General features: G+C 44.5%; 2 protein-coding genes and 1 pseudogene across 3 annotated transcripts; 2 read left to right on the top strand and 1 right to left on the bottom strand.

Annotated features, from left to right (window-relative positions):
- On the top strand, positions 1-7,472 carry LOC144128292 (START domain-containing protein 10). 2 transcript variants are annotated; one of them, XR_013313770.1, is made up of 7 exons: positions 1-288; positions 380-527; positions 602-705; positions 933-1,050; positions 1,148-1,200; positions 1,317-3,391; positions 3,435-7,472. XR_013313770.1 is itself a non-coding variant. In XM_077661597.1 (6 exons), the coding sequence occupies exons 1-6, from the start codon at positions 133-135 to the stop codon at positions 1,539-1,541; spliced, it is 804 nt and encodes a 267-aa protein (XP_077517723.1). In that variant the 5' UTR covers positions 1-132; the 3' UTR covers positions 1,542-7,472. The 2 variants fall into 2 exon arrangements, 1 of the variants encoding a protein (XP_077517723.1); XM_077661597.1 differs by having other exon boundaries at positions 1,317-7,472.
- A 2,859-nt stretch (positions 7,473-10,331) lies between these two features.
- Positions 10,332-10,467, bottom strand: LOC144130745 (U2 spliceosomal RNA; annotated as a pseudogene).
- Positions 10,468-10,608: 141 nt separating this feature from the next.
- On the top strand, positions 10,609-13,521 carry LOC144128290 (uncharacterized). The gene is made up of 2 exons (XM_077661592.1): positions 10,609-10,850; positions 10,917-13,521. The coding sequence occupies exons 1-2, from the start codon at positions 10,835-10,837 to the stop codon at positions 13,502-13,504; spliced, it is 2,604 nt and encodes an 867-aa protein (XP_077517718.1). The 5' UTR covers positions 10,609-10,834; the 3' UTR covers positions 13,505-13,521.
- Positions 13,522-13,555: the final 34 nt, after the last annotated feature.

Raw genomic sequence — 13,555 nt, 5'->3', positions numbered from 1 at the left:
AGCCATGGCTGCTACCAAAATCGGCTTTCCGCAATCGAGAATCGAACACGAATGAACCGGGTCAATTTGTGCTTTTCCAAACTTCCTTAGCAGCGATTATCACTGACTGCTGCTCATAACTAGAAGTGTACCATGGATGTGGGTGAAGTTCGCGTGGCGGATGACGGAGATTTTGAACGACTGAGGGTTCTAGCCGACAAGCATGACTGCTGGAAAGTTGAGTACAAGAAAAAAGACACCACGGTGTGGACTAAGTCAACCCCGCAGACTGAATTCAAGATGATCAAGGTAAGCAGATTAGCTTTAAAATTATGTGGTCATGCTTTCATCTCCTGTGTCCACCCGGCGAGGAAGTAGCATTCGTGACGTGTCTTTTCAGCTGCACACGGTGTATAAGGATGTCACTCCGGCTCTACTGTTTGACGTTTTGATGGACCCACTGTACCGAAAGAAGTGGGACGTGTACATGTTGGAGAGCTACGACATCGGGTTCTTGAATCCCAACAATGACGTTGGCTATTACGCAGGTGATGGCAGTATTCTACATAGAATAGCAGTGCTGTGCTTTTGCTGTTTGCAACATGGCCTGTTTTCTGCGCAGTGCGGTCTCCGCCACCGTTCAAAAATAGGGACTTTGTTCTCCAGAGATCCTGGCTGCAAACAGAGAAAGAGTCTCTGATCCTCAACCATTCGGTTTACCATGAGGTAATCTTAATTTTGGCCTCTGTGACGTATCATTGAAATCAGTGGTTTAAACAGAAGCACAGGGTAAGACGTTACTGTTAAAAGATGTTGTCTAGCCTTTGTGTGAGGTATGTGTGAGCTAGTGTTCCATCTCTGTATGTACTGTGTATAAATATTTTTACGTTATGATCTGCTGCTGTTGAGTCTGTTTACTGCCCTAACATGTGCTTCTGCCTTGCTATTTTCAGTCTGTGCCACCAAAGAAGGGTTTTGTTCGAGCTGTGTCCTATCTCACTGGCCTTGTCATTCAGCCGGATGGAGGCTCTGGTTCGAGACTAACCTATGTAACTCAGTGTGATCCAAAAGGTAAAATTGTGCAAAATTCTGTGCTACTGGTTCGTGTAGCACAATTCCTCTCTTGTGTTTGCATTACAAAGTAACGTCGAAAACTTTCATTGCATAGGTTCACTCCCAGCGTGCTTTGTGAACAAACTCACGAAAATCTTTGCCCCAAACGTGAGTACCATGCAAATATATCCACATATAATGGTATTAGTCGCCTTGAACATGTTGAGATTGTGCATAGGAGCTTGATTCTTGGATTCGTGTATGTTGGCTTTTGATCACTGTAGATGGCAAAGAAGTTGCGAAAGGCTTGTCTCGAGTACACTGACTGGAAGCAGGCTCATCAGCCTGGCTACAAGCCCTGGCTGTATCCGGAACAGATAAAGTTGGCAAAGCTTGATGTGTCATGCTGTGTGAGCAACGGACAAGAGGAACCACCGGATGACATCTTGGACGAAAGCCTAGTCGAAGAGCAAGATATTGCTTGTTTTGAAGAGCTTGACCATGTGTAGCTGCATGGAAAGAAAATTGTGGGTTTGGTTTGTTGTTGGCACTGTTTTTTGGCCTAAGGCCAATGTTTAATCTAGGGCTGTGGTGCGGAATCTTGAATTGCGCTTAATAGCGCAATGGGGTGGTGTTACTGTGAAAGCAATACTGAAAGCCACAAATTACCCGGTGCCTGTTAACGTGTTTCAGTTTACCAAAGGTGACAAACAAGAAAGTTTGCATACTCAGCCACTGTTGATGGTTCCTGTGAAGAGAAGCATCTAGGTGATATTTTTTTTTACTTCATTAATCTGCAAGCCTGCTGAAAACCATGTGCAGTTATTAATAAGTAATTAATAAGGCACCTAGATGCTGCTGCCAAACAGCATCAGAATGCCAAATGAAGTGAAAAACTGCATTTTAGTTCCTTCATCTGCCTTCTACCTGTGCTTTATCAGGTCCTATTGCTTTTGGCAGGGTGTGCTTCATCTATTGTTTCTTAAACATCGGTGACTACTAAGCTGTTCCTTTTTGAGTGAGTTTTTCTGTTTGTGTAGCCAAGGTCCAGAGACATGAATATTTTTTTTCCGTCCGAGGCTACTGTTTGACAGGTTTCACACTGATTATTCCTTGCTGAGCGTGCACAGTCATTTGTCTGAGCAGCTCCACTGCCAGTGATGCAGGCACCAGCAGTGGGTGCCAGGTAGGACTGCATTTGAATGCCAACGCAAAATGAAAGGAAGTCTTGCCTTCTCTTCACTTAGGTCGCATAAACCGGTTGTTAGTCGCAAGTTATAGAACAAACAAGTTGCACTGCTCACTCAGCAGTTCTCTTGACGTGGGAGTCGTAAGTGTTACTCCATAATTAAGTGCTAGCCATGACAAAACCAGCACCATCTGCCAAATTTTGGCTCGGCTCGTGTTTAGACTGTACTGAATGGTTGGTTGTTTATCTCAATCACTTGTTGTAAACAATGACATACTGTTGGCTTTAGTAATGATAGCCTTGTCGTTCCAGGCACTGCATTAATTAACCAGAGTAGTGCAGTGTCTTCACATATCTTTAGAAATTGCTCTCTATATTTTGAAATAAGCAGTGTGGTTATGACGTGGTTAACTTTATATGTGGTGCTACTTTGCCTATTTCATATTCATTTTTTTCTTGAAATTTCTTCCTCTTTTTTTTTATGCAAAGAGTAGCCTTTTGTGCTGCAAATAAACCAAGGCAGCACTATTTGTAAATCTGGGTTTATGCAGAATGAGTGAAGTCTTGCCTCTGTGTGAGACATTGCCCAGCTCAGAGTAACAAATTTTGTTATAAGTGGCATCTGAGTGCAGAACATAGCACGTAGCTTTTTCGTCCGTGTTATACGGATGTTGTTATAAAGTTATTACAAATTTCATGAAGCTTCTTGTCTGAGCCACTGTCTTCTCTATGAAGCTTTTCCTCTCATTTAAGCATTGCTAAAGTGCTGGAGAGAAAGTCTGACAAGGCACAAACTGTGCCCACGTTATGTAGCGAACCTTCTTGTTGCGTCTTTTTAACCTTTCACTGATGTGCTCATGAAACAGCACATCCTCTTTGTTGCACAAAAAACTGGCCAATTGTGGAGACACAGGATAGCAGAAGCCATTCTGACATAAGCTGCGAGCTGCAAAAGGTAGTGAAAGATTGAGAGAAACTTTGCACAGTGCTGGCAAAGATATCTTGGGTCTTTTTAATTGTTGCTTCCTTGTTGGAAATACGTGTCATCTAAGCATGCTACCTGTATAGTGCCACAAGCTCCATTGCATGTTTCTCATGTCACATGTTTGTTCTGTTGAGAGATGAACCGAAGAGAATATTTGTTGTCGGTCAGCTGTTTGAGAATACTATGTGAATAGAAGGAAAACGAATTTTAGGCATGGTGCACAAGTAGATTGGCAGTTCAAGACTGGTTGTGTCTTGGTTTTTGCTCTTGACGATATTCTTGCATGCTTTTTTAACTTTATACAGTAACTTAATTGTGCTTGCTTAATTAATGTTGGTTGCTTTTGTCCGCTTAGTTGTTGGTTTACTGTTAGTCATGTTCTATATTCTGTGCAAGCTCAATTTTTTAGCCGTATGTGTTAGGATAGCAGATTTATTTATTTTTTCAAAAATGTAATTTAACTATACGTGGACATGTGTAGCATCTTTTTGGAAGCCGCACGTCAACTATGTTTAGAGAAAATTGACACATTACCAAAATTTTCTCCTGCATTGTATACATTCCGTTCTTTCTGCTGTTGTTTTTTTCTCCATGTCCTCATGCATAAAGGGAGGTGCATGTGGCTTTGTTTCTAATGTCTTTTGTATTATTCCAAAAATACCGGAACGGTGTCATACTTTGTGCGCAGTGTTAAAAGGCTACAGCAACTGTAATATAAATAACATAGCTGCATGCTTCAAGGATTTTGACGGAACGAAAATGATTATTGGTGCTTATCTTGTGAGCTGTTAATTTTTTTGAACTTCATATATAAATAGTTTATCTTTTAACTGATTGTTCTTGTCCTTTTTTTTTTGGTCCCAATATAATCTATGTTCTTCCTCTAACTGCATTAAAAGTGCTATCATGTTGAAATTTTAGTTTGTGCAGCAGGCAAGAAAAAACAAAACCCAGTCTAAGCAAGCTTGGTACAGCCAGCTGATATGAAATTTTACAATCCGCAACTAGTGCTTGTTCTTAGGTGTAAACCGTTGAATGTTGCTGGGCTTACTCTTGTTGAATGTGGAAGAGAGTAATAGGGTGACGTTAATGCTGCTTGCAGTCTGTGAAACGGGTTAGTCATTTTTTGAAAGCATATGTGTGCCCTCTTGTATACTGTTTGGAGTGAAACAGAACAGTGTTTGTGCACAACTTTTTTGAGAACATTTGAGAGGAACCCTGCAAAACTCTTCGGTCATAATGTGGTGTTTCACTGCCCGAGACACTCCCTCTTAGCAACCAATAGGTAGGAAGGTGCAGTGTTACATGCTCCGTGGAAGGTGTGGATGATAGGACTCTTGGTCAGTCGCATGCAGTCCTGTTACACCTATTTTATGTTTTCTTTATTGGATGGGACCTTTAAAGACATGCTATTATGTGCTTGTGCACAAGAATACTGGGCAGTGGTTACATTGTGTTTTCGGTGGCACACATACATCGTGGACATCACATTGGATGGCCAGGGATTGAAAAAAACTAAATAATGAGCTAACAGAAGTTTTGCAAAGGCTTTTTCTCATTTGTTCATTCCAGACATCTCTTAGAAATTATCTTTTAATTGTCCCAGAAATGTGTCAAGTTTGAATTCAGCTGTTTTGAAACTTGCTGAGTGAAGGTTTTGTAACATGGAGTGGAAAGAAACTAACATTTTGCATGTGTGATGTGGTAACAGATATGTTGAGCTGTAGGTGTGCTTGCATGTATTTCAACATGCTGACGGCTCGGAGCAGCACATTTCATGCTACGACTCCCTTCAGGTTGTGTGCTCATGGGTGCAGTTAGCATTGTGCACGATTAACTGCCATTGGGCTTTCACTTTATGCAGTGCCCAGCATGTGGGTCTTGTGAACATTGTTGGAGCGGTTGAACTAAATTCCTCCTCGAGTCTGTCATGACAAAGGAGTTGCACGTGCTATTTTGCTGCGGTCTGACTGTGCTAGTGATCCCAATTAATTCTTATGGCACAGGTGTGATGCTCTGCTCAGTCATCAGGGACAGGTCTGGTGCACATATTAAACTTGAGCAGCATCCAAGCAGGCCAAGATTTTACAAGATTACTATGTTTTCATTCACTCTGTGCCTTTGATATTAATATGTTGAAATTGGCGCTGTGTAACATGTAACAAAAAAAAAATTGGAGCCAATGGCAATAGTTGGGGAGGGCGTACTGTCTGTGTGTGGTTATATAAACATTACTGTGCTGAAGAGCTTGGTGATGGAACAATCTACTGTTGTGGATATTTACGTGTGTCATACCACCAGATTTTATTTTCAGTATGCGCACCAGTCTTGCTGTGTGGAAACAGCCTATGGCATTATTTAACATAGGTAGTTGCCTGACCTATCATGCACCACCTTATGAAATATGCATGACTTGGCATTTGTAGTAGAAGGTCTGTATTTTGTCTTAGCTACACTAGCATACTTCTCAGTATACGGCTCAAGCTTCATATTTACCTTTCCTAGCTCACATGCCAAAGATGTATAGCTGAGACATCTTGCTACACTTTTTAATGCCACAGTGTTATAGCAAATAGGTGCACATATTCTTTCACATCTAGTCCATTCACCTGCGCATACGGTTTCTGGCACCTTATTATATGTAGTGCAGTAGAGCTTTGCTGCGGTGAATTCATGATACTGTAAACAAGGTGAAGAGGTGCAGTTGACTGCCTGTCTGTTCTTTTAGCTGTTTGGAAGCACTCAAGGTGTCCATATATTTGTTCATTGACATCAGGGGTGACTTTTGTTTTGCAACAGATTTCTTGGTTGCATCTGTTCAGGGTAGTAGCTGATTCTGCTATCCTTGATATTGGACTTTGGTCTGATGATAATTTCGAGAATAGGATGAAACTAATCTTTGAGTGCAGGATTGGTGCCTTTGAGTTTGCAAATTCCTGAATTTGGATTCCTACTTGTTTCTTCATTGAACCAGCGACTTTCGTATCACAGATATACCATCAGGTCAGAATCAAATGAAAGCACTGCCTATACACTAAACACAATCTTTCCGGTCTTTGCTTTCAACTTTTTGTGAGCAACTTGCACGATTTACCATCTTGCACGAACGGATCCTGCAGTTTGCACCTGCTGTCAAAAGTTTATGGAATGTCACTTTGGAGAAAAATGTAATTTCTTTGCAGCCAAAGAACATTGCTTGAGATTTGATGGTGCACTGTGAAAATTGCACACTCGGTATTGGTTGAATATACCTGTTCCAGGCTTCACGAAAGACACTAATGAAATATTGCTTTCCATGAACTTTTTATTGTAGCTGTGCATCAGAAACCAGTTATGTTGAGCTACACATTCGAGAAATGGAACATTGGTGTGCTTGCATTTGAATCTGGCCTGGTAGCACAGGCTTCTGAAGTTCTGCACAGAACTTTTCTTCACTCCCTTTGCAATGTGCGTCTGCTTTGATGCCCGCTTCCACTTCTCAAGAAAGGCAAATTCTTATGTTTGCTGCTTTGAAGATGCCTGATAAAAATGCAGTTCTGTCCAGAGGGTATGCATGTGGTGTGACTTGTAGTCCGACGTGTTCTTTAATTGTGAAACTGTGGATAATAGGTGCATGGATCTATGTTTTGGCTTGCTTCCTTATTTTCGAGGAGCAGCTTTTCAGTCTTTTATTTCAAACAGCTACTTCAACTAGATGTGACATTGGGCATCACCAGATGTTGGAAAAAAAAAGTTTGGTTGATGTGTTTTCTTTTTGTTTATCTCTGGTGTTGCAGTCCATGGCTGTTCAAGTGGGACAGCTGTGTGTGTCCTTCCCATCGGTAACTTCACTTTGGGCACATTCACAATGACAGAGGTCTGCTCCATTACGCAAGGCGGCAGCGAATCTTTTATTATGCTCATCGAGTGTGCTGTTCTTGTGTTTTGTGCTTGTCACTTAGTCATGTTTCTTAGCTAGTACACAATCTTACGGGCTTCCACTTAGCCTCATGCAGCTCGTTTACACCACACACGACTATAGGTATTTCGATGTGTGTGCTTCTGTACAGCACATGCTCACTGTCAATGAAAATAGTTGCCGACATTCCTTCAAGTGTCTGTGATGATAATCGGGTAGTGTGTCGCCCCAGTCACTTCAGTTTTGACTTGCTTTCTGCACCACTTTTGTGTACGTCTCCTGGTGCAACAAAATTATCAATTATGTTTGTGTTGTGTTCTGGAATCTTACATACATGGACGCAATAAAACAGGCTTTATCTTGCCAAATCAGTGCTCTCTGGCCTTGAATGCTGCTCCCCAAAAAACGTTACAGCAGAAAATGCAAAATTGGAATGGGACTGCAGGTCATGTTTACACCAAGTGTTGAAGCGAATATTCATTGTCCATTTCTCTGCAGGGCCTTTTTCCAAACAAAGACCCGCATTTAAAGAATTCATTTTTTGAGACAAAAGGACGTGCCCTGTTACAGGTCCCTTTCAAGGTCATGTGAAAAGCTTCCGAGGAGAAAAAATAGTTGAGCAGCTTTAACACATTTTTATATTGTATGTAGTAAGAAAAAAGTAGGTTAGGGCCTATTTTTGGTGCAAGAGCTTTGAGGAAATTGTAATCGAGGGCTGACCAGTGCCTCATTCCTTTTTTTGTGCAAAGCAAGGAGAGAGAAAACATTTCCCGACCCCAGTCCGGGGTTGCAGTCTGAGTCTGAGCCTATATAGCCCAACACTTAGGCGATATGGGCAACGAGCCGCGGCCACAGTATTGGCTAGAGTGCAACAGGAGTGGCCTAGTTCTCCCAAGAATGGGTACCTGGATGGACAGGAATCTGTGTTGGAGATAATGCGGCAACTGCGTGGCATGTGGGCAGGTCAGATGTGTGTGTGTTGTAAGGGTTGGTGCCACATGCTTTAGTGGGGGTGGCCAGAGCACTTGGGAGTATGCAGTGGTTGTGCAAGTCACATGGCAGAGAATTTGTTTGCTCTTGTCTAATGAAAGTAGACTCGTGGTGAGTAAGATTTGGAGGAGGGAAGGAACGAGGCAGCGGGAGTGTCGTAGTTCTTTCAGTCTTTTTCTTCAATGTTTCCAGTGCATAGCCAGCTTATCCTTATGGACAGGACCGTGAGAGCTGACATGCTCTTGCTTCTTGGCGTGCCGAATCCCATTCTGGGTCCATATTGCAGGGTATAGACAGTATGGTGACGTGGGATAGAAGATCTCTCGGCTGTCGAAAATCTAGGTTTGGTGGAAGCTGCAATGTGCTGTATCCAAGTGTTTTTGTTTGGCACGGCCCTAATGGGAAGTGGTCAAGCGGTGGTGCTGTGCCTCTTGATGCGCAGCAGTCTTCTCCTATGGTGTGTTGTGCAAGGCAGTTTATTGAACGAGATAGCTGCGTATAGCGGGACACCTAGCTCCGTGCGTAAGCATTTGCGGATGGCTGTTTCAATTTTGTTGAGTTTTCAAGTGAAGGTATTGGTAAGCATATATGACTCATGATAACACTGTTGCTTCAGCAGTGTTGTGGAGCTCGTGTTCATTGAGTCCATGGCCGGAACAGGTAGTTTGTTTGAGCATGTGGTGGAGATTATTTGTTGTAGGCTTGTTGATGTCTACACCATGCTTTTGCCATCATGTTGCCAGATCAAGCCAAGGACGTGAACATGTGCTTGACGTGGAATAGGGAAGCTATCAATTTTCAACGTAATGAGAAAGCAGTAGGCATTAGCAGCCCTCGTCTTGTGGTTGAGAGCAACAATGTAGGCTGATTTTTCAGGTGGGCATTCGAGCCCCACACCGACAGCGTAGGCTTGAATAATGTCCAGGCCCTTTTGTTACCATGGGTGCACCAGAGCGTGATATCTGCATAGATGGTATGTTGTGGATGGGGAACGGCAGCAAGTTTAGCCGGAAGACTTTCCATTACCAAGTTGAAGGTGGGGGATAGACGAGCCTTGGGGTGTGCCCCGTTTGATGGGGACGGTTGGCGAGGGATGATTATCTAGGCCAGAGAGTCTTGCTGTCCAGTTGGTCAGGAAATTTTGTGTACAGCTGAATAGGCAGACCCTGAAGCTTCGCTAGGATTTCACTGTGGGAGACATTGTTGAAAGCACCCTTGATGTCCATACCTACAATAGTGGACAGCGCTGGGGACTGTATACGTGTATGCCTTTGTGTATATTTGTGCAGCAACAACTTGACAGCACTCATGCTTACGAAAGCCAGCGAGTGTAGGGGGTAGATGGTGACCGTGTTCTAGGAGCCACTCCAGGCGAGTGAGCACCTCTCCACAATCTCTCCCATACAGGAAGTGAGGATACAGGGCGGAGGTTCACCGGTGAAATGATTGGTCTGCCTGGTTTTGGTGCATGGATGACATCCAGATAGGTGGTAGGTGCCCCGTCTTCCAAACATGATTTACATGGTCTAGAAGTTCGCGCAACTTGTAGTCCGTAAGGTTACGAAGCATGCTGTAGTAGACGATCTGCTCCAGCAACTGTACGCCAGCCAAGTTGGAAGAGTGCCACGTGCTATTCGGGTAGTTCAAACGGCGAGCTAATGCCCTCCTCGTCGAGATTTTGAAGGGGTGCAGGGAGCTTGAAGAGTGGACAGAGAGTGCACTGTACCTCGTTCATATTGCCTACGATACGACGTTCATTGTAATCTGAACTTTGGCTAGTGTGTGGCGCGGTTTCGCTTGGCTGAGAAGGGTTTGGAAGGAGTACAAACGCTGTTAGTGAACGAGGAAAGATATGAACTTAGCAAATTCTTTCAGTAGCAGTGAATGTAAATCGACAAAATTTGCAACAACTGAAAATCGCAAGCACGGCCATGTGTCGGATGGCTCCCGCTGGCGACTTTTCGTGCATTATTACAACGGCTATAACATCGATGCAACTAACCACAGCATTCTGGTACCTAACGAACTACACAAGTCGAAATACCGAAATACGCCCGCCTTGCCCGCCTCCTCGTACTCCAAATGTTGGCCTCATGGGCTCTGCCGGCTGTTGTTGTTGCCAGGAGGGATGAAAAGGAAAGTGCACAGGCCTGCCCACTGGCTCAAGCTGAGCCACAATCGCTACCACGTGCAGAAAGTAGGAGAGTTTAAAGATAGGATAGAAAAGACGCGCGATAATGTCTTAGGCAGATCCCGGAGGCAGTGCAATACCGGGCCAACCGGTGGCGCAAGTGAAGCAACCTTCAAGCACACCGCCACATTTCCAAAAATAAGTATAATATGTTGGGTTCAAATGGGACCCGTATGAGATATTCCGTATCAGTAAAGCTGCGAACTGGGCGTATCAGATGCCCATCTGCCGGCTCTGCACTGGCAACGCCTCTTTTATAAAGGAGGCGCTGGCTCTGGCATTCCGAATTGCGTCGACTTTGGCGGGGCTAGACGGTCGGCTACCGTATCGGCTGCATCCGAAGACACATCCATATCCTGCGATGTGTTTACGCGCGCGGACTGTGGCGGGAGTGAGGCCGAAGCTTTAGTGGCGGGAAAGTGAATAATTAGGTCATGGCTGTGCTTCAATTGGACGTGTAGCTTTTTCGACAACTGTCTACCTTGAGTGTTGCCTTCTGCTGTCAGATGTTGCACCCTGTTGTCTGCGATTGGGATTTAAACAGCCCTCATGCCAGCCACACAAGGTATGTCGGTAGCCTTTATTAAGCTTTGTTGGTATTTTTCACAGTTACTGTACATCTTTTTCACAGATAACAAAAACGATCGCATCAGATCGCTGCGGCCCAGGAAGCCAAGGGAAGTTAACTTGTCTACTGAATGCAAAGAAAGTCGGAGTGGCACTGTGCTGCAAGAAGGTGCCGAGCGGCCGGCTCGCCGCCGGCGCTCCAAGTTGTCGAGATGTTCGTCAAAAGAGGCCGAAAAAAGTGAAGATTCGAAGAAAGTGGACACAGTCACGCATAGAGAGGGCCGTTTGGGAAGCCTAGCATGGACGGACAAGTACAAACCTTCGAGATCGTGCCCGTTCGTTGGTAATGGCCCAACGATCTCTGAACTGCGATCTTGGCTGTCGCAGTGGAAAAACAAGTCCCTAAATGCGGAGCGATCTGCGTCGCGAACCTCGCTGAGCGACTCCGAAGAATCAACGGAAGGCCTGAGCAACTGCTACTTGCTCGTGGGGCCTCCTGGCGTTGGAAAAACAAGTTCTGTTTATTACCTGGCGGAAGAACTTGGTTTTAAAGTCCTCGAGGTCCATGCGTCAAGTGAGAGGCCAGGAAAAAGGATCTTGGCTCAGCTGCACGAAGCAACGCAGTCCCACCATGTTGAAGGTAGCAAGCTGCTATTTGCTGCTTCTGCAGCACAGCAGACCGCGTGTAGCACAAAGAAAGTCGAAGCGCAGAAGAAAGCGAAAGTCTCTGGTCCATTGCAGCAGATGTTTGAAAAGGCGGCAGCCAAAGGCCGAGCAAAAACCGTGAAAGCTGCAGCTGAAAGCAACGTGAGGAAGCCTAGTAAAGGTACACTGGAGGGCTATTTTTCTGCAAGAAATGGTGTAAGTGAGGCACCCAAAGTGCATGTTGCATCAACTGTGACAGCACCTGCTGGTAAAACAAGTCCAAAAGGCACATTGCTCAAGTATTTTGCAACACCTGCAAGAAAGAGTGCTGACTCAACAGCTGCCAGTGCAATCGGTGCTAGCAAGTGCAAAGAAGAATGTATTCCACGCTCAGCGAAAGGTGGATCAGAGAAAGTAGCTTCATCTTCTGACAGTGATGCTGAGTTCATTGGTGTGACTTCAAAACCAGCAGAGGACCGGAAGGCATCTGGCGGTGGTAAACGAAAACAAAAAACCTTCAAAAGGATGTGCTCAAGATCTGACGACGACGATGATGATGTTATATTTCAGGTGAAAAAATCTGCACAGAAAAAAAGGTTAGCTGACACAGCCAAGGTGCCATTGAAGAAAAAGAAAATAGGTGAGCTGGCTGAAGGAAAACAAAACAAAATTAAGCCTTCAGTTGAGAAACCTTCAGAGCAGGATACCTCAACACTTAAATTTTCGAGCCATACAATTATCTTATTTGATGATGTTGACACAATCTTTGAACAAGATGATGGCTTTTGGAGCGCAGTGGAGTCAGTTTTGTTCACTACAAAAAAGCCTGTTGTCTTTACTGCTACCCGGAATCTAATTCAAGTGAAGGCAAAACTTCCAAGTGGTTGCCCAGTTGCTGAATTTGGGCATCCAACGCCTGATGAAGTGTCTAAACTGATTATGCACGTTTGCCAATCTGAAGGTATTGGCCGGCCAGTCAGCGACGGTGCCAGTTTCTTGCTGCAGTACTACCACTGTGATGTGAGGAAGTGTATGCTCCAGCTTCAGCTTGATTCTGCACTGTATTCACAAGGACAATGCACCAGTTACCCCTTCCTTGCAAATGCTGTGCCACTCGAGGATGTGTGCAAGCTGCTTCATTCAGAGGTTCTCAACACATGCTTGACTACACAGCGCATGTTTGAAGAACTTGGCCTGGATGTCTGTCACCTCTGCCTGCCAAGCACACTTCCACTGTCAACTCTTCCTGCTCCTGTGCCACAAGAGGTGGATTCTGATGAAGTACTTGTAGAAGAAAGCACCAGTGCTCTAGACTGCAGCTGGCTCTCTGATGCTGCTGGCGATGCCTGTGAAAGCAAACCAGCAGTTGAAAATTGCGCCAGAGAAGCTCACCCGCAGGCTTCCGTCATTAAGCAGTGTTTATCCGAGCTTGCCAGTATGTTTGATGTCTTTAGTAGCATTGACCACCTCTCTGGCTGCCTTGAGAAGTGTACCCCTGGTGCTTATAGTGCAGTACCATTTGATAGAATAGAAGCCTGGCAGAATGGTAGTACTTGTTTGCCACTAGCTACTGATGCAGAGAAGTTCCCGCTGCCTTTTGCAGTGTCCGATGCTTTAACTTATGTCAAGATGGGCTCGGTAAGGCTAACTAGCTCCAAATTAGAGAAGTGCCTTGATGCTGCAATGTGTGCCATTCCAGAGTTGAGTCTGGCAATTCACCCTAGTGTACCAAGCCTTTCTAACCTTTACGAGACCTCAGAGCGAAGAAAGTTTTGGAGCAGATGCTGTCAGAAAATCATGGGTTCAGGGCTCCCTCCAAGTGCTGTGTTGAACAGATATGCTGTTTCTGATTACACAGACGCCTTGCAAATAATTTGCAAATGTGAAAAACAGCGACAGGGTTTGAAGGCAAAGCGTGCTCAGAGGTTTTTACACTATCTCAGTTCTGTGGGCATATTTTTGTCAAGTGACCTGATGGTGGCATTGTGCAAAGGGTTTTGCAGCTAGTCATTAAATGTGTGCTGCATGCCTAGAACTAAATTAATGTAGTTTCATATT

The sequence above is a fragment of the Amblyomma americanum genome, chromosome 4 (assembly GCF_052857255.1).
Source record: "Amblyomma americanum isolate KBUSLIRL-KWMA chromosome 4, ASM5285725v1, whole genome shotgun sequence".
In the NCBI taxonomy this organism is placed as follows: Eukaryota; Metazoa; Arthropoda; class Arachnida; order Ixodida; family Ixodidae; genus Amblyomma; species Amblyomma americanum.
The sequence above is the reverse complement of the archived record's forward strand: the minus strand, read 5'-3'. Positions and strand labels throughout refer to the sequence as shown.